This window comes from Symphalangus syndactylus, chromosome 16 (genome assembly GCF_028878055.3).
Source record: "Symphalangus syndactylus isolate Jambi chromosome 16, NHGRI_mSymSyn1-v2.1_pri, whole genome shotgun sequence".
Taxonomy (NCBI): domain Eukaryota; kingdom Metazoa; phylum Chordata; class Mammalia; order Primates; family Hylobatidae; genus Symphalangus; species Symphalangus syndactylus.
This window is the reverse complement of record NC_072438.2, coordinates 10924059-10941650: the sequence shown is the minus strand read 5'-3', so window position 1 is coordinate 10941650 and position 17592 is coordinate 10924059. Positions and strand designations below refer to the sequence as shown.

The 17592-nt window shown below is 57.7% G+C and overlaps 1 protein-coding gene across 5 annotated transcripts in view; it reads left to right on the top strand.

Moving 5' to 3' along the window:
- The window catches only part of FAM53A (family with sequence similarity 53 member A), a 45791-nt gene extending 30902 nt beyond the window's left edge, over window positions 1-14889 (top strand). For all 5 annotated transcript variants that reach the window (XM_063619711.1, XM_055245481.1, XM_063619708.1 and 2 more), the window contains exon 5: window positions 13722-14889. In XM_063619711.1, coding sequence (XP_063475781.1) covers window positions 13722-14036 — 315 coding nt within the window. In that variant the 3' untranslated portion in view covers window positions 14037-14889. The remainder of the gene's footprint in view (window positions 1-13721) is intronic.
- The last annotated feature ends 2703 nt before the right edge of the window (window positions 14890-17592 follow it).

Sequence of the window (17592 nt, the reverse complement as noted above, 5' to 3'; positions counted from 1 at the left end):
ACCAGAGACCTCTGGGGGCCCTGGCAGTGCTCGGGGAGGGAGATGGCGGAGCCGTGACAGAGTAGAGTGGGCTCTGCGCACACTCACTGGGTCATCTGTGTCGGGGGAGCTTTGGGCAGTGGCAGAAATTAACAGGACTTCCCGATGCCGACTGAATGCAAGCCAGGGCTGAGTGGGGCTGTGGCTGGGGTGGGGTGGGATCAGTGTCAGCCTCTCTCCTCGATGACCTGTGGCCTTGGCAGCCCCCCGAACTCTCGCCCCCAGCCCCATCCTCTGGGGCTGCCCATGCCCTTCCTCTGGGGGCCGTAGATGTGGGTGGAGCCGTCCACAGCACGCTGCGCTGTCTTGCTCGGGTGGGCTGGGCCTGGGCATCGTGTGGGGACAGTGACTGGAGAAGGGGCACAGATGGCCCAGGTCCTCCTCGACCTGGCCACAGCTCAGAGCTGGAGAGCAGTGTGGCCGGCGTGCCAGGTGGGATCCCCCAGGGTCCTCCGGGACACCAGTGCTAGGCCACGCCGAGGGCACCGTGAGCTTTGCCTCTTCTGATCAGTGGGCTCTCCAGCTGATTCTTCCGGGGGGTTTGAGGTGAGTTGAAAAGCCAGACGTCCCTGCTATGAAACTTTTCTGCAGAGAACAGGGTTTAGAGAAGAAGGCTCTGATCTTTTGCTGTGAGATGGGCTGACCTGGGGAAGCCAGTAAATGCTGGAAAGCTGGTGGCAAGCTTTGAACATAGCACAAGCAGGCTGTCCCTGCTTGCCAGGGCTTGGGGTGTGCACAGCGTGGGTGTCAGACCCCGCGGGGACCAGGAGGGACGGGAGCAGAGAAGGGAGCTGCCGGCTCAGCACGTTGTGGGGCGGGGAATGATGGTGCCAGCGATGTATTGATGACCAGACAACAGTCCTAATGTAGAGCGGCCCTGGGTTTCTCAGATGCCTCGGGAGACAGACCAGGTGGTTGGGTGAGTTGGTGATCCAGGACCCCTGGGAGAGGCTGCATGGGGCTCAGTGTGGAGATGGGGCACCCCCGGTAGAGTGTGAGGTGTGGGTAGAGGCAAGGACTCGCCAGACCCAGGACCAGGGCTCATGGGCACCCGGGGTGTGGGGTGTGTGGGGGAGATGGGTAGGAGAAGGGCAGGGCTGCCATCAAATGCTGCGTGGTGTGTGTGGTGTGTGCTCTGTGCGGTGTATGTGGTGTGTGGTGTGTGTGTGACGTCTGTGGGTGGTGTATGGTCTGTGTTGCGTGTGTGTAGTGTGTGTGGTCTGTGTGTGGTGTGTGATGTGTGTGTGGTATGTGTGGTGTGTGGTGTGTGTGTGGGATGTGTGTTGTGTGTATGTGGTGTAGTGTATGTGTGGTCTGTGTGGTATGTGTGTGGTGGGGGTGTGTGTGGTGAGTGCTGTCTGGTGTGTAGTGTGTGGTGTCTGTGGTATGTGTGGTGTTTGGTGTGCGGTATGTCTGTGCTGTGTGGCGTGTAGCATATGTGGTGTGTGGTGGGTAGTATGTGGTGTGTGCGTGACGTGTGTGGTGTGGTGTGTGCTGTGTGGTGTGTAGTCTGTGTGTGGTGAGTGTGTGCAGTGTGTGGTCTCTGGTAGTGTGTGGTGTGTGTTCTGTGTGTGTGTGGTCTGTGGTGTGTATGTGGTGTGTTGGATGTGTCTGGTGGGTGTGTCTGGTGTGTGTGGTGTGTGTGGTATGGCCTGTGTGTATGGTAGAGTGTATGGTGTGTGGAATGTGTGGTGTGTTTGTGACGTGTGTGGTATGTGTGATGTGTGTTGTGTGGGGTGAGTGGTGTGTGTGGTGTGTGCGATGTGTGTGTATGTGGCATGTGTGTGTGTGATGTGTGTGGTGTGTGATGTGCGTGTGATGTGTGTGTGTTGTGTGTGGTGTGCGTGTGACGTGTGTAGGGTGTGTATGGTGTGTGTGACATGTGTGGTGTGTGTGTGGTGTATGTGGTGTGTGTGGCATGTGTGTGGTGTGTATGGTGTGTGGTGTGTGTGTGATTGATGTGTGTGGTGTGTGTCTGGTGTATGTGGTGTGTGTACTGTGTGTGACGTGTGTGGTGTGTGGTGTGTGTGGTGTATGTGTTGTGTGTGGCATGTGTGTGGTGTGTATGGTATGTGTGATGTGTGTGTGACTGGTGTATGTGGTGTGTGTGTGTGGCATGTGTGGTGTGTGTGTGTGGTGTGTGTGAGTGCCTGGTGTGTGTGTGTGTCTGATGCATAGGTGGGTGCCTGGTTTTTCTCTGGGAGGAGAAACCCCCACTGTGTGGGAACTGGAGCCGTGACCCCCAGGACTGGGCTGTGTGGGGTGTCCATCCCTCAGATCCATGCAGCCCCGGATTTGGGTCCCTTGCTGAGCCTGCGTGTCCCTGTCCCCGGCTTTGGGTCCCTTGCTGAGCCTGCCTGTCCCTGTCCATACAAGCGCTGGTCACCCAGGCTGGTGTCCCGTCCTCTGGATGTTTCTCTGATTCAGTCCTCCTTCCTCTTGATGCCAGTTGTTCTGCCTCAGGCCTTGATACCCTCTTCGGCTACTGAGACATCATCCTAGTTGGCTTTGTTGCCTCTAATCTCCATCTTTTTTTTTTTTTTTTAAGACAGAGTTTCGCTCTTTTTGCCCAGGCTGGAATGCAGTGGCACGATCTCCGGTCACTACAACCTCCACCTCCCGGGCTCAAGCAATTCTCCTGCCTCAGCCTCCCGAGTAGCTGGGGTTGCAGGCATGCACCACCACGCTTGGCTAATTTTTGTATTTTTAGTAGAGATAGGATTTTACCATGTTGTCCAGGCTGGTCTTGAACTTCTGACGTCAGGTGATCCGCCTGCCTCGGCCTCCCAAAGTGCTGGGATTACAGGCGTGAGCCACCGTGCCCGGCCCTCCCTTAATCTTTTTTTTTTTTTTTTTTTTTTTTTTTGAGACGGAGTCTCACTCTGTCCCAGGGTGGAGAGCAATGGAACAATGGTGTGATCTTGGCTCACTGCAACTTCTGCCTCCTGGGTACGAGGGATTCTCCTGCCTCAGCCTCCCGAGTAGCTGGGATTATAGGCGCCCACCACCATGCCCGGCTAATTTTTGTATTTTTAGTGGAGATGGGGTTTCACCACATTGGCCACGCTGGTCTCGAACTCCTGACCTCGTGATCCACCCACCTCGGCCTCCGAAAGTGCTGGGATTACAGGCGTGAGCCACCGCATCTGGCCAGCTCAATCTTGATGCCACTGCCAGAGTGAACCCTCTGCAATGAAGATGCATGAGCACTGGCCTAGTCCTCTCCTCGGGACAAGCAAGCCTGAATCTAGCAGCTTCAAACTCCACGCCTGTGTTAAAAAAAACAAAACCGGCTGTGTGTACTGGCTCACTCGGATCATTTGAGGTCAGGAGTTCGAGACCAGCCTGGCCAACATGGTGAAACCCCATCTCTACTAAAAATACAAAAATTAGCTGGGCATGGTGGTGGGAACCTGTAGTCCTAGCTACTTGGGAGGCTGAGGCAGGAGAATTGCTTGAACCCGGAGGCGGAGGTTGCAGTGAACTGAGATGACGCCATTGCACTCCAGCCTGGGCGACAGAGTGAGACTGTCTCAAAACAAAAACAAAAACAACAGAAAAAACCAAAATCAAAACCAAAAACCACCATACCTGTGCCACCTCACAAACACTGTGCCTGTGCCACCTCACAAACACTGTGCCTGTGCCACCTCACAAACACCACGCCTGTGACCTCACAAACACCACGCCTGTGACCTCACAAACACCACGCCTGTGCCACCTCACAAACACCACGCCTGTGACCTCACAAACACCACACCTGTGACCTCACAAACACCACGCCTGAGCGACCTCACAAACACCACGCCTGTGCCTCCTCACAAACACCACGCCTGTGACCTCACAAACACCACGCCTGTGACCTCACAAACACCACGCCTGTGCCACCTCACAAACACCACGCCTGTGCCTCCTCACAAACACCACGCCTGTGCCACCTCACAAACACCACGCCTGTGCCTCCTCACAAACACCACGCCTGTGACCTCACAAACACCACGCCTGTGACCTCACAGTCAAACACCACACCTGTGACCTCACAAACACCACGCCTGTGCCACCTCACAAACACCACGCCTGTGCCACCTCACAAACACCACACCTGTGACCTCACAAACACCACGCCTGTGACCTCACAAACACCACGCCTGTGACCTCACAGTCAAACACCACGCCTGTGACCTCACAAACACCACACCTGTGACCTCACAAACACCACGCCTGTGCCACCTCACAAACACCACACCTGTGACCTCACAAACACCATGCCTGTGACCTCACAGTCAAACACCACGCCTGTGACGTCACAAACACCACGCCTGTGACCTCACAAACACACCTGTGACCTCACAAACACCACGCCTGTGACCTCACAGTCAAACACCACGCCTGTGACGTCACAAACACCACGCCTGTGACCTCACAAACACCATGCCTGTGACCTCACAGTCAAACACCACGCCTGTGACGTCACAAACACCACGCCTGTGACCTCACAAACACACCTGTGACCTCACAAACACCACGCCTGTGCCTCCTCACAAACACCACGCCTGTGCCACCTCACAAACACCACGCCTGTGCCACCTCACAAACACCTCGCCTGTGACCTCACAAACACCACGCCTGTGACCTCACAAAGACCACGCCTGTGCCACCTCACAAACACCACGCCTGTGCCTCCTCACAAACACCACGCCTGTTTCCTCACAAACACCACGCCTGTGACCTCACAAACACAATGCCTGTGACCTCACAGTCATACACCACGCCTGTGCCTCCTCACAAACACCACGCCTGTGCCACCTCACAAACACCTCGCCTGTTTCCTCACAGTCAAACACCACGCCTGTGACCTCACAAACACAACGCCTGTGACTTCAGAGTCATACACCACGCCTGTGCCACCTCACAAACACCACGCCTGTGACCTCACAAACACCACGCCTGTGACCTCACAAACACCACGCCTGTGACCTCACAAACACCACCCCTGAGCCACCTCACAAACACCACGCCTGTGCCTCTTCACAAACACCACGCCTGTGCCTCCTCAGGGGTCCGGGAGGCCGATGGGGAGGCTCTGCTCAGGCCTCCTTGGAGCTCAGTCAGCCAGGCTGTGGTTACCTGGAGGCTCGACCGGGGCTGCAGGACCTGCTTCTAAGTTCACCCATGTGACTTTTGGCAGGAGGCCTCATTTCTTTGCCACATGGGCCTCCCTGAGGGGCAGCCTGAGTATGTTCACGATGCGGCAGCTTGATTTCCCATAACGAGTGACCCCAGTGGGTGTGAGCGGGTCCCACAGAGTCCTGTGTGACCTGGTCCTCACCAGCTGAGATTTTGTCTGCTCCTTGACTCTGTCTAGCCCGTACTCAGTGGGGGGAGGATTGGGCTCCACTTTTTGAAGGGAGCGATTTCAAAACCGCTCTTCTCTGTAAGGAGTGTCGGTCAGAAACGGTGCTTGTGGAATGGTGTTGGCATTGATGCTGGCTCCGGTGCCTCGCACCCCTTGTGCTGGAGTTTGGTTGGCCACAGACAGGTAAGGGGCTTACAGAGAGGATAGGCAGGTGCAGAGCTTTCTTTCTTCCCTTGTTTCCTTGTTTCTCTTTCCTTTTCTTTCCTTCCCTCCCCTTCCCCTTCCCCTTCCCTTTCCCCTTCCCCTTCCCTTTCCCCTTCCCCTTCCCTTCCCCTTTCCCTTCCCCTTCCCTTCCCCTTCCCCTTCCCTTTCCCTTCCCCTTCCCCTTCCCCTTCCCCTTCCCTTTCCCTTCCCCTTCCCTTTCCCTTCCCCTTCCCCTTCCCCTTCCCTTCCCCTTCCCTTCCCCTTCCCTTCCCCTTCCCCTTCCCCTTCCCCTTCCCCTTCCCCTTCCCCTTCCCCTTCCCTTCCCCTTCCCCTTCCCTTCCCCTTTCCCTTCCCCTTCCCCTTCCCCTTCCCCTTCCCTTCCCCTTCCCCTTCCCTTCCCCTTCCCCTTCCCTTCCCCTTCCCCTTCCCCTTCCCTTCCCCTTCCCTTCCCCTTCCCCTTCCCCTTCCCCTTCCCTTCCCCTTCCCTTCCCCTTCCCCTTCCCCTTCCCCTTCCCTTCCCCTTCCCCTTCCCTTCCCCTTCCCTTTCCCTTCCCCTTCCCCTTCCCTTTCCCTTCCCCTTCCCTTCCCCTTCCCTTTCCCTTCCCCTTCCCCTTTGCCTTTCCGTTTTGCGCTTGTTGCTCAGGTTGGAGTGTAGTGGTGTGATCTCAGCTCAGTGCAACCTCTGCCTCCCAGGTTCCAGAGATTCTCCTGCATCAGCTTCCCAAGTGGCTGGGATTGTAGGCGCCCACCACCACACCTGGCTAATTTTTGTATTTTTAGTAGAGATGGGGTTTCACCATATTGGCCAGGCTGGTCTTGAACTATTGTCCTCAGGTGATCCGCCCGCCTTGGCCACCCAAAGTGCTGGGATTACAGGCGTGAGCCACCACTCCCGGCTTGCCCCGTTTTCTTCAGTGACTTTGTTAATGAGCCAGAACAGTGATGTGGGTGCTACACACCCCATTCTGCTCCTGGGACTCAACCCCACCTGAAATAAAAGCTTTTCGTTTATTTGCTTCATGTGGGGGCCAGGTGATACCTGCCTGCCCTGGAGTGTGCACTGCCTTAAATTCAGCCGCTTCGGTCTGCTGGCTCGCGAGTGTCTTCAGTGTGACAGTAGTCATCACTTTCTGGTAAAAAGAAGGTTTATGGGGAGAGGGCCTCATCAAATGTCAGGAAAGCCCTTGAGGAGACAGGCAGCGTCTTCAGGGGCCACGTCTGCAAACCCAGAGCCCTGCTGACCGTGGCTGCAGAGGACAGCGCCAAGACTCCCGAGGGGCCAGGGCTGCCTGCTCTCGCTCTTTCCAGCTCTTTGCTCATCCCACCCAAAAACTGGCTCCCACCTTTCTCCGTGTTCCTCATCTGCCGTCTGTGCGCCCTTCTCCTTGTCAGCCAACCAGTCTTCACCCACACCCACCTGCCCCCTGCCTGCGCCGTACCACCTGAACATGTGGCAGCTTTGGTGAACATGTGGCCCCCAGCCTGGGTTACGTCAGTTCCTGGTTTTGTTTTGTTTTTTTTGGAGACAGGGTCTCTTTCTCTCTGTTGCCTTGGCTGGAGTGTAGTGGCGTAATCACAGCTCACTGCAGTCTCCATCTCCTGGACCCAGGCGATCCTCCCACCTCAGCCTCCTAAGTAGCAGGGACCACAGGTGCACACTGCTGTGCCCAGCTAATATTCTTAACTTTTTAAGAGACAGAGCCTTACTATGTTGCCCAAGTGGGTCTCAAATTCCTGGGCTCAAGCCATCCTCCTGCCTCACCTCCCAAAGTGCTGGGATTGCAGGCGTACGCCACCAGGCCCAGGCTTTGCCACTTCCTGTTTGTGTCAAGCTCCTCTCCACCTCAGGGCCAAAAAGAAATGCTCTGATTTTCCTCTGCAACTTTTATAATTGTGTGTTATCGGACAATTAGTCCTGACTCTGGGTGGGCACACACACATACCCACCATGCACACTCACCCCCACGCTTATGCACACACTCAGGTGCACACTCCCACTCATGCGCACTGCTGCATGCTCACGCTCACTCACACCTGCACCCCGGCTGTGCTGTGCTTGCACCTGACAGACTCGGTATGTGCGGCCCAGCTCCGGTCCGGCATCCCTGGCCTGTATTGTGCAGTCTGCGTGCGCGGCTGTGTTTACCCTGCAGGGCTCCTATGTCGGGGCTTATCAATGGGACAGTTCGGCGATCATCCCCAACCCCCCGCCACCCCCTGCCGTCTGCTCTGAGTCTAGGCTCACAGGTGTCAGAGGGCTTCCCCAGGTGTCAGAGGGCTGCTCTCTGACTGAGCAGGGTGCGGGGGCACTGCCTTCCCTGCCTTTCCCTTGGAGACAGTGCATGTTTTCACAGGAAAACATTTAGGATTTCCTGCTTTTTTTTTTTTTCCCCTGAGATGGAGTCCCGCTCTGTCGCCCAGGCTGGAGTGCAGTGGCGCCATCTCAGCTCACTGCAGCCTCTGTCTCCCAGGTTCAAGCGATTCTCCTGCCTCAGCCTCCCGAGCAGCTGGGATTACAGGTGTCTGCCACCACGCCTGGCTAATTTTTTGTATTTTTAGTAGAGATGGAGTTTCACCATGTTGGTCGTGCTGGTCTTGAACTCCAGACCTCAGGTGATCCACCCGCCTCAGCCTCCCAAAGTGCCGGGATTACAGGCATGAGCCACCATGCGCGGCTTTTACTGGCGAAGCTACGTTTTCTGTTTTTATTGGCAAACTATGTTTCAAAGTTGAAATTAAAATATGACCACTGAAAATATGCACATCAGTTATGGTTCCAGCAAGGTGTGGGAGCAGCTGCTGGTTTCTATAAAAGTGTGTGCTTTTAGGGCTTTGAAAAGCTTTTGCCACATAGAGAAGGCGCTCAGCTGCCTCTGGAGAGACCGAGGCTGCTGCAGAGAAAGAAACAGCTCCCTGTGTGGCCTTGCAGCCAGGTCATCCGGAGCCTGAGGAGTTCTTCAGACAGGCAGGCAGCTTCGGGGCCAGCAGTTACCTCACAGGCTAGAACCTAAGGACAAGCTGGAGGTGCATGTGGCTGTGTTCACACCTTCAGGCCCGCTGCGTTTTTGGAGGTCTTGGGTTTAGTGAGCAGGTGGTGCCTTCCGCGGCCTCAGTCACGAGGGCGCAAGGCTTGTCCTCCATGGGGGCCTCTGCTGCACCTGCTGAGCTGTTTTCTTTGTGCCTCCTGGGTGAAAACTGAAAAACTAAAAGCTCAGAGCAGCTCCTGGTACCAAGAAAAGGACTGACTTAGTTTGTTTGTGCTGCTGTAACAAAATACCCCGACGAGGTCACTTATAAATAAGAGAAATGTGTATTTCTCAAGAGTTCTGGGCCAGGCACGGTGGCTCACGCCTGTAATCCCAGCACTTTGGGAGGCTGAGGCGGGCGGATCACGAGGCCAGGAGATCGAGTCCATCCTGGCTAACACGGTGAAACCCTGTCTCTACTAAAAATACAAAAAATTAGCCGGGCGTGGTGGCAGGCTCCTGTAGTCCCAGCTAGTCGGGAGGCTGAGGCAGGAGAATTGCTTGAACCCAGGAGGCGGAGGTTGCAGTGAGCCGAGACCGTGCCGCTGCACTCCAGCCTGGGCGACAGATCAAGCCTCCGTCTCAAAAAAAAAAAAAAGAGTTCTGGAGTCTGGGAGCCCAAGACCCAGGCCCCAGCAAGTCTGGTGTCTGGTGAGAGCCTGGCCTCCGCTTCCAAAATGGCCTCTTGTGGCCGTGTCCTCACCTGGCGGAGGAGAGAGAGGACGCAGAGGACTGAGGTTGGTTCCCTCTAGCCCTTTATGAGGCTCTTGTCCTGTGCAGGCCCACAGGACCTGATCAACTCCCAACACCATGGTTTGGAGAGATTTGGAGGGACACGTTCAAACTGGAGCAGGGACCATCAAGAACATGGAATGTTTGAGATGGCACAGACTGAAAATCAGGAATTTGTAGCTGCTGATTTTTCTTGCTCGTTTTCTGAGACCTTCTCTCCAGGAGCCACACCCAGGGTGGTCAGAGGTGGTGAGTGAGGTGGCAGAAGCGAGTGCTGGGCAGGGGGCGTACTGCTGGGCACTCACTCCACACCTCCTGACGGGCGCTGGCTACCCCATCCTCCTTGGGGTGAGGAGCCGGTGCCATCAGTGGCTGCACGGTCAGGGCGGAGAGTCCCCCTCCTTCTGCCTCTGTGTGGAGGGCTGGGGAGACGGAGGATCTTTGATCTCCAGCTTCCTGGCATTGTAAGGCTGTGCACCCCTCACAGCCCGAGCAGGTTGTCTGAGCAGGGCTCACTCAGCTAGTTTTTTCATGTGCCATCGGCCAGCTCCCCTGTCTAGAATGCTCCAGTCCGCACTTTCCTAATAACCCTCCCTTCTGGGTTGGGAGAGCGCTCCCCAGAGGCAACAAGGGGTCTAGGGTCCCGGTGCTTCTCACATTGGCCTCCTTGCCTGATGTATGCACGGAGCTTGCTCTGGCCGTCTCTGTCCCTGCCCGTGCCGTGGACATTCCTGCGCCCTGTGGTCCTCTGTGGCTCGGCCGGGCTGGCCTGTTCCTCCCGTTGGCAGGAGGGAGCTGCTTGGCTCTGCTCGGCTGCCTGTTTCTACATGCACTGTGCTGCGCCCCAGGCACTGCCAGGCCCTTGGGGAGCCCTCCCCACCCTTGACTGCTGCCTGGCCCTACTGCAGAGTGGCCCAGCGGCCAGGGCCGCCTTGGCTGTGAGGGGACCATGTGAGCCCCTCCCACATGGTGGATGGAGATCGTGCTTTCACAAGAGAGTAAACCGGTGTTTTAGTTTGACAAAAGCCAGAGGCTTTGGCAAGGGGTAGGTACAGATGTGGCTGAGACAGGGCCCTGGACGTTTGCTGAGTGACGTCAGGTCAGCTCATAGGAGGCTTCCCTGACCTTCCAGGGTCTCACCGGCTTCCAGTAGCTGAGTTAACCCACCTCAGGTGCTGGAGGCTCTCCAGCTGTCAGCTGAGGCCCATGCACCCCCCAGACTGACTGAAGGGCTTCGCACACAGTTTGAAAGGCCTCTGCGCTTTGGAGCTCAATTCAGAACTTGAAGGCTTGACCTTTGTGTTTTGGATAACTGTTTTATGTTTAACCTCAGATGAGGTGACCATTGAACCAGAGTGATGGTAGCAGGAGCTGGGACGGAGCCCCAGGGCTGGCGTCCAGGGATGGGGGCGCGAGGTGGACAGGCGGCGCAGTCTAGGCCAGCACCGGCCCCGTGGGCCTTGGTTTCCACCGTCTCTACAGTGTGGGTGGCCCCTTCAGTTCCGTGTGGCCTTCACTAGTGGTGTTGGGCGCTTAGCTCTGCAGCTGCCATGTCTGTGGGCAGCAGTTGTTTCTCCTCCACCGACTGTCATCCAGAGGCATTCAGAACCTGCTGTTTTCACGCTCTAGCCGCACAGCTGCGCCCGCGAGTGCGAGTCACGTGTCCGAGGCCTTGGCGTGGCTCTTGCAGCATCTGTCGGGTCCAAGCAGTCAGTCCAGAGGGTTGACTCTGAATCAAAACAAAATGTCGTGGTTTGAAATGGAAGGAAACCTGGCCCCAGAAGGTGCGTAGCATCCCCGCCACCCCTGGTGCGTGCGTAGTGCAGCCTGGCGGTGCTGTGGGTTGGAGGCCATCCTGTGTGGGCGGCACGGCAGCCAGAGTCTGCAAGTCATGAGTGACACCAGACCGAGCTGGTGAGACCTGGGCCTCCACGCCATCCAGCAGGGGCCCAGCAGACCAGCCACATCCTCATGCCGGGCCTGGGGCTTGTATGTACTAGTGATGTCCATGGGCAAATTCACTTTGATTTGAATAAAACAAATTATGCATCCTTATTTTGTGAACAAAACGTGTGGCCAGTTGTATCTTTAAAGATTTGAGTGGGGCTGGGCATGGTGGCTCATGCTTGTAATCCCAGCACTTTGGGAGGCTGAGGCGGGAGCATTGTTTGAGTCCAGGAGTTTCAGACCAGCCTGGGCAACAAAGCGAGAACCCATTGCTGCAAAAAATACAAAAAGTAGACCGGCATGATGGTGTGTACCTATTGTCCCAGCCTATTGAGAGGCTGAGGTGGGAGAATTGCTTGAGCCTGGGAGGTCGAGGCTGCAGTGAGCTATGATTGCACCTCTGCACTCCAGCCTGGGAAACAGCGAGACCCTGTCGCAGAAAAAAAAAAAAAAAAATTATTCTTTAGAATTTTACTTCTCAGTGATTCACTTTTTATAGTAGAACCACAAAGACAGAAAATATGTCAATTCGTCTTTTATTTATTTATTTATTTATTTATTTATTTTATTTTAAGAAGGAGTCTCGCTCTGTTGTCCAGGCTGGAGTGCAGTGGCGTGATCTCAGCTCACTGCAAGCTCCACCTCCCGGGTTCATGCCATTCTCCTGCCTCAGCCTCCTGCGTAGCTGGGACTACAGGCGCCTGCCACCACGCCCGGCTAATTTTTTTGTATTTTTAGTAGAGACGGGGTTTCACCTTGTTAGCCAGGATGGTCTCAATCTCCTGACCTCGTGATCCGCCCGCCTCGGCCTCCCAAAGTGCTGGGATTACAGGCGTGAGCCACCACGCTTGGCGTCAATTTGTCTTTTAGACCCCAATAATATCCTTAGAAAAAAGGAGCTCTGTCCCCGAGGGCCATGTGCTTTTATAAAAATCAGTTGCTGGAAGTGTTTCCAGGAAGTGTTTGAGGTTCCTGTCTGTGGGGTGTTTCCTTGCTCTGGACGAAGGTGGTTTGGGGAGTTTCTTGGGTCCTTTGGAATTGGTTAGCTTGTGCTCTAGGTCATAACTTTAGGTGGCCGAGGTTGCTGTGTCAGTGTGGCCTCATCATTGGCATCACCACACCCCTGTGCCCTGCAGGTGTGGCCGATGGCACCCATGTGCCCTCATAAGCCTGAGCCATGAGGTGAGGCGTCTGAAGCCAGCGTGGTGTGGTCGAGGAGGGGAGCCTTGACCCTGAGGAGGCCTGGAGGTGACCCGGGAAGTGGGGCTGGGTAGGAAGGCTGCTCCCAGTGGCAGTGGATGAGTGACATGGACGGTGCTGCGCATCACAGATGGGGGACTTGAGGCAAAGACTGGGGGTGGGGACCCAGGAGTGCTGAGGGGCTGCTGCCCTGGCCATGGCCATGGACTCTTGCCCCAGCTGGACATAGCTGCTGGGTCTCAGGGCCCTGGAGACGCCCAAGAGAGCACGCCCGGGTGGATGGAGACTGCCTGCAGCTCAGAGCGCTCCAGTTGGGGGGTGCAGCCTGGGGGGACCCCCATCCCTAACAGGCCTTGGGAAAGGGGGCTACTGAGTGAGATTTGGCTGGGGGCAGAGTGAGAAGGGGGTGGTGGCGGCACCTCCAGAGAGCAGAGGGAGGGCCAGAGCCTGGCACTCAGGGACCTGCTGTGGACAAGCCTGGGCGGGGCATGGGGGTACTGGAAGCTGCCCGCCTGGGACGAGGGCGGGCCTTGCCCAGGGGAGACCCCTGTATGTGCACCTGTCTGTCGCGTTATTTTGAGATGAGAAGGATTTGCATGTGTTTCTATTAGAGTAACTATTAGGGGAGGAGGTGCAAGGACAGAGAGGGTGGGAGCTGCATCTGGTGGTCCCCTGAGGACATCGACGAGGTGGGGTTCCAGGGGCCTTATGGTGGCAGGTGGAGGAGAGACGGAGCCACCACAGGGCCTCAGAGGTGGCTGTGAGGTGCTTGCTGAGAGCGGCCCTGGGTGGGGCTGTTGTCGGAAGTGGAGGCACAAGGCACCCTCCCTGGCCAGGCCACCTGCCGAGGACAAGACTGGGACAAGGCTGTCACCTGTGAGCCCTGGGCGTCTTGGGGCTTGCTTAGGTGTCATGTGCCCACCAACCTGGTCCATTGGGTCTGGGCAGGGCCAGGCTGTGTGTCTCTGCCCACGCCAGCTGGGCGGGGCCTGAGGAGAGCTGAGGGGCCAGCTGGTTGGGCCGGGGCGGACATGGGCAGGGTCTGAGGAAGGGGCTCTGAGAGCTGTGGCTGGTGTACAGGGGACCAAGGCCCCTGCTTTGTGTGGTCTTGGGGATGGCCAGAGCCCCAGCACACGGAGCCCTCGATGGGTTGGTGGGACTCTGCCTCCTGGGTGACCTGCTAGAAATGCTTTAAGCCCGTATCTTCTCTATTGCAGACTTTAAAAAATTCAAAAAGCCTTTGCTCCCTCAATTACGAAGATGACGGTGAGGATGACACCCCAGTGAAGATGGTTCTGTCCTCCCCGTGTGACTCCCGGGGCCTCCCTGGCATCACCATGCCTGGCTGCAGCCAGAGGGGCCTCAGGACCAGCCCTGCCCACCCCAGCCTGTGGGCCTCAAGGGAGTCAGTGACCGGTGATGGCTCGAGCAGGAGCAACGGGGACCTCAGTGATGGGGACAGTGCTGGGGAGGAGGGCATCTTCCCCCAGGCCCGCGGGGAGCTGGACCTGGAGCAGATCGAGAACAACTGAGGCTGGTGGGGGCTGGTTGGGGCCACTGCTGCCGCCTGCACCTGCCCTGGGGCACAGAGTAGGTTTCATGTTGCTTGGAATATTAAGGCATAATTTTGATTCAGTTTTTCCTAAAGAAACATTTTGCATTTTTATGGCTTTTGCAGTTCGAGGGAAAGCTTCTCTATTTGGGATGCATTTCAGAAGGGCGTTCTATTAAACATGAATCTGAAACAGATTAACATGGGTCTGTGTTCCCCATGAAAGGCCTGCTGTGCAGGGCGCCTTGTGTGCTTTAGTTGCTAGGAAACCCCAGGCGTCGGTGGTCAGCGCCCCACTGGCCCTGTGTGTCCCCTTCCTCCTGAGGGGTCACGGTGCCTGGGGCTTGTGCATGGGCATCTGTGCCCATGAACCTTGTCACCCACTTGCCAGTGAACCGCCAGTTTGTGGCCGCCTGGTTTTCTACCAGTGGCTGTGATGGCCTTTGGGGCAGACCGAGCTGCCGTGAGTCCATGCTTCCCGTGGCCTGGGAGGGCCCTTGCGCCTTCAGGTGGGGTGTGGTGCCAGGCCTCTGGGAAGGCCGTCCTGCCAGCAGCACCTGTCAGCACCCACTCTGTGAATTTAATACAAGGCGTTTGCTTTGCACATATGACTTCTGATTAATTTTCATTTCCACCATCTGAAGTGGGCCTGGCTATGCCTCAGGCCTCTGGTCTCTGGCTCAGAACCAGACAGGGCAAGGGATTTCCTGTTTTTCATTCCTGCACTTTTAATAAAATTGTAGGGGTTTCGAGTTTGCGATAACAAAAGAAAACATTAATACTTTTTTGAAATTTTCTTGATTTTTTTTCCCAATAAAATTCATGAAAGGTCACTGAAGTTAATCAATGCCACTTTGTTAACTGACAAGGGCCACAGATCAAAGGTGGGCAAAGGTGGCGAGTGGTGTGGTTTTTTTGGATCAGCTTTCCTGAGGCCGAGCTGCTTGGGTGAAGTGGGGTTCTGGCTCTTGGGTGACCCTCCTGCCCCTGCCCTGTAAGATGGGAGATGGGGCTGGGGAGTTTGGGGCCTTGGCAAGTGGGAGCCCCCTCCCTGGCCAGGCTCTGCCCTCCTCTGTTGGGGCAGTGCCTACTCTTCTGCTGTGCTGGCCCGGAGTCAGGAGCCCTCCTGTCCTTGGCAGGCCCTGGGTGGCTTCTGTGCTGGGACTGACGGAACAGGGGCTCAAGAGAGTGTCACCTGCTCCCCAGAGCCACCCCAGGCCTCATGTGGAGGGAAGGGAGGGCCCTGGCACTGGACTTTGACACAGTTGCCAGACTGCCCAGGAAAGTTGTTTTTGGTTAAATTTGTGGAGATCAGCTCTGGGTGGTTTAGCAAAAGCCACAGTCACCTGCCTAATCTTCCAGGGTGCTGGGATTTGGGGTGGGGCAGGCGGTGCTCTGAGATGACTTAGTACAGGGCAGGGTCCCTCAGGTCAGAGGCTGGCTGTGGGGCTGGAGTGGCCTCCAGGACACCGGCCACCGGCCTGCAGGACACGGCAACCTGGACAGCAATGGGAGACAGGGCTGTGGGGCTGGCGTGGTGGTGGTGTCAGGACTGCCGGGGTCCCACTGGGCCCTTTGCTGCAGGCCAGGGAGGGCGTCAGAGATGAGGCAGGGTGTGTGGCTGTGGCTGCAGAGGGCCCCGAGGTCCCCACCAAGGCCTGGATGCCCTAGGGGCAGGTGGGGCCTTGCCCCCTCCCTGCAGTCACTCTCCACGGTCTGAGTCCACCCAGCGTCTCCTCCCGCTGGATGGTGACCCAGGTTTGGGAGATCTGTCCACAGTGTCACTTGGAGTCTGGAACAGTTCCCAGCCGACTCTTGCTACCTGAGTCCCCTTCAAGGACAGGCAGGAGGAGTGGGGGCTGCTGACTCTGCTCCCACCCCAGCCCAGGGCCCTCGGGGCCCCTCACCAGCTCTGAGCCTGGCCTGGGTGTGTGGGAGCGAGGGGATGTGGGGTGAGCTGGGGTTTACGTGTGGAGTCACCAGCCGCCCCCCACCCCTCTGACGCTCCCCTTCCCTTGATGGAGCCTCTGGTCCTGCCTGCAACCCTTGGATTTGCCACCATCCCCCAGGGCTTCCCACCTCTCACCTCCTACCCCCCCTCATCTCCTCCTTCCCCAAACCTCTGGCTCTCCTGGTGAGAACCTTCCCAGCTGGCTGCTGAGCGGGGCTGGAGGCTCCTCCTGAGGCTCCTTCTGAGGCCCGAGCCCGGGGCCATTCCCCTCAGTGCCCTTGACGTAGGGTGTCGGGTGGGTGGGGCCCTCGGTGGGGCAGTGCAGCCAGTTCTTCTGCAGTGCCGACCTGCTGTGTCCTCTGCAGGTGGGGAGACTGAGACGGAAGGTTCAGGGCACCCTTAGGTCCCCTGTCTGCCTGGCACAGGGTAGTGTGTGTCTGGAGTGAGCTCACAGCCTGGCCCCCAGGGCTTGTCCCCAGGGCTGTATTTTCCCTTGGGCGTGTCTGTGTGTCTCCTGGGATGGGGGGCCAGGACCCTCACCAGGGGCATTTGAGTCCCTTGGTTGGCCCCGCGGGGTCACCTGCCTGAGGCCGGGGGCAGCCTGGGGGGTTGGCCTGCTGCCTCGGGTGGATGCTTGGCCCCTAGGGGATGGAGAGAGGCTGCTGCCGAAGCTGCAGGAAGTTCTGGTGGGGTGGGGGCTGCTCCGCTGTGTCACCCATGGTGGGCCTGGACTTGGTCCTTCCTTGACTGGCCACAGGCAGGGGTTCCCAGGGCCCTCTGGGGTGACCCCAGAGCCGTGGACAGGTGGATGGGGGGCATGGGAGGTCTGCAGCACAGCACAGCCCCTGGGTCCCTGGGACCTGCTTTGGGCACCCACCTCAGCGGTCAGCCCCTGTGGGAGCTACCGGGCTGGGCAGACGTGGTGGGAGGGCCAGGATTGTGCCTGGTACCCTGGGACAGCTCCCTTCCTGCGCTGGGGACCTGTGAGCCCACTCCTCAGTCCTAAGGCTAGGATCCTCCAGACAGGCCCCTCCCTGCCCCTAGCCCCCAACACTGCTGCAGCGGCCCACCCCCGCTGGCTACCTTGAGGCCCCCAGCCCTCCCCGTCTCCTGGGGCCTTCCCCACTGCAGGGCTCCTGTCCCTGTGGAGGGCTCCTGAGGGGAAGGGGCTGAGGCAAGGTGGGGCAGGGATATGGGGATGAGAGAGGGATGGCTTCCCCACCCTTCCGTGGGCATCCACACCTATGTCTTCTCCTGAATATGCCCCCTTCCTACCCCAGGCTCCCTCTGCCCCTCGAGGGCTGGCCTCACCCCCCTGTTCCCTCCAGCCCTCCCCAGAGCCTCTGAAGACCCGGGGAGGTGGGGTCGGCCTGGCTGGGAGCCTCCCTGGCAGCCTGGAGTGGCGGCCTCTGTGCCAGGGCCTCAGAGCCAGCCCGTCCCCTGCGGTCACAGGCCCCATGCTTGTCCAACCTTTTGTTCCTTGTCCTGGGCCTATTCTCTGGCCATCCCCGCCCCACCCCGCCCCCCGAGCATGGGTGCTGGAGGAAAGGCAGTCCAGCCCAGCTGAGAGCCCTGGACCTCCTGT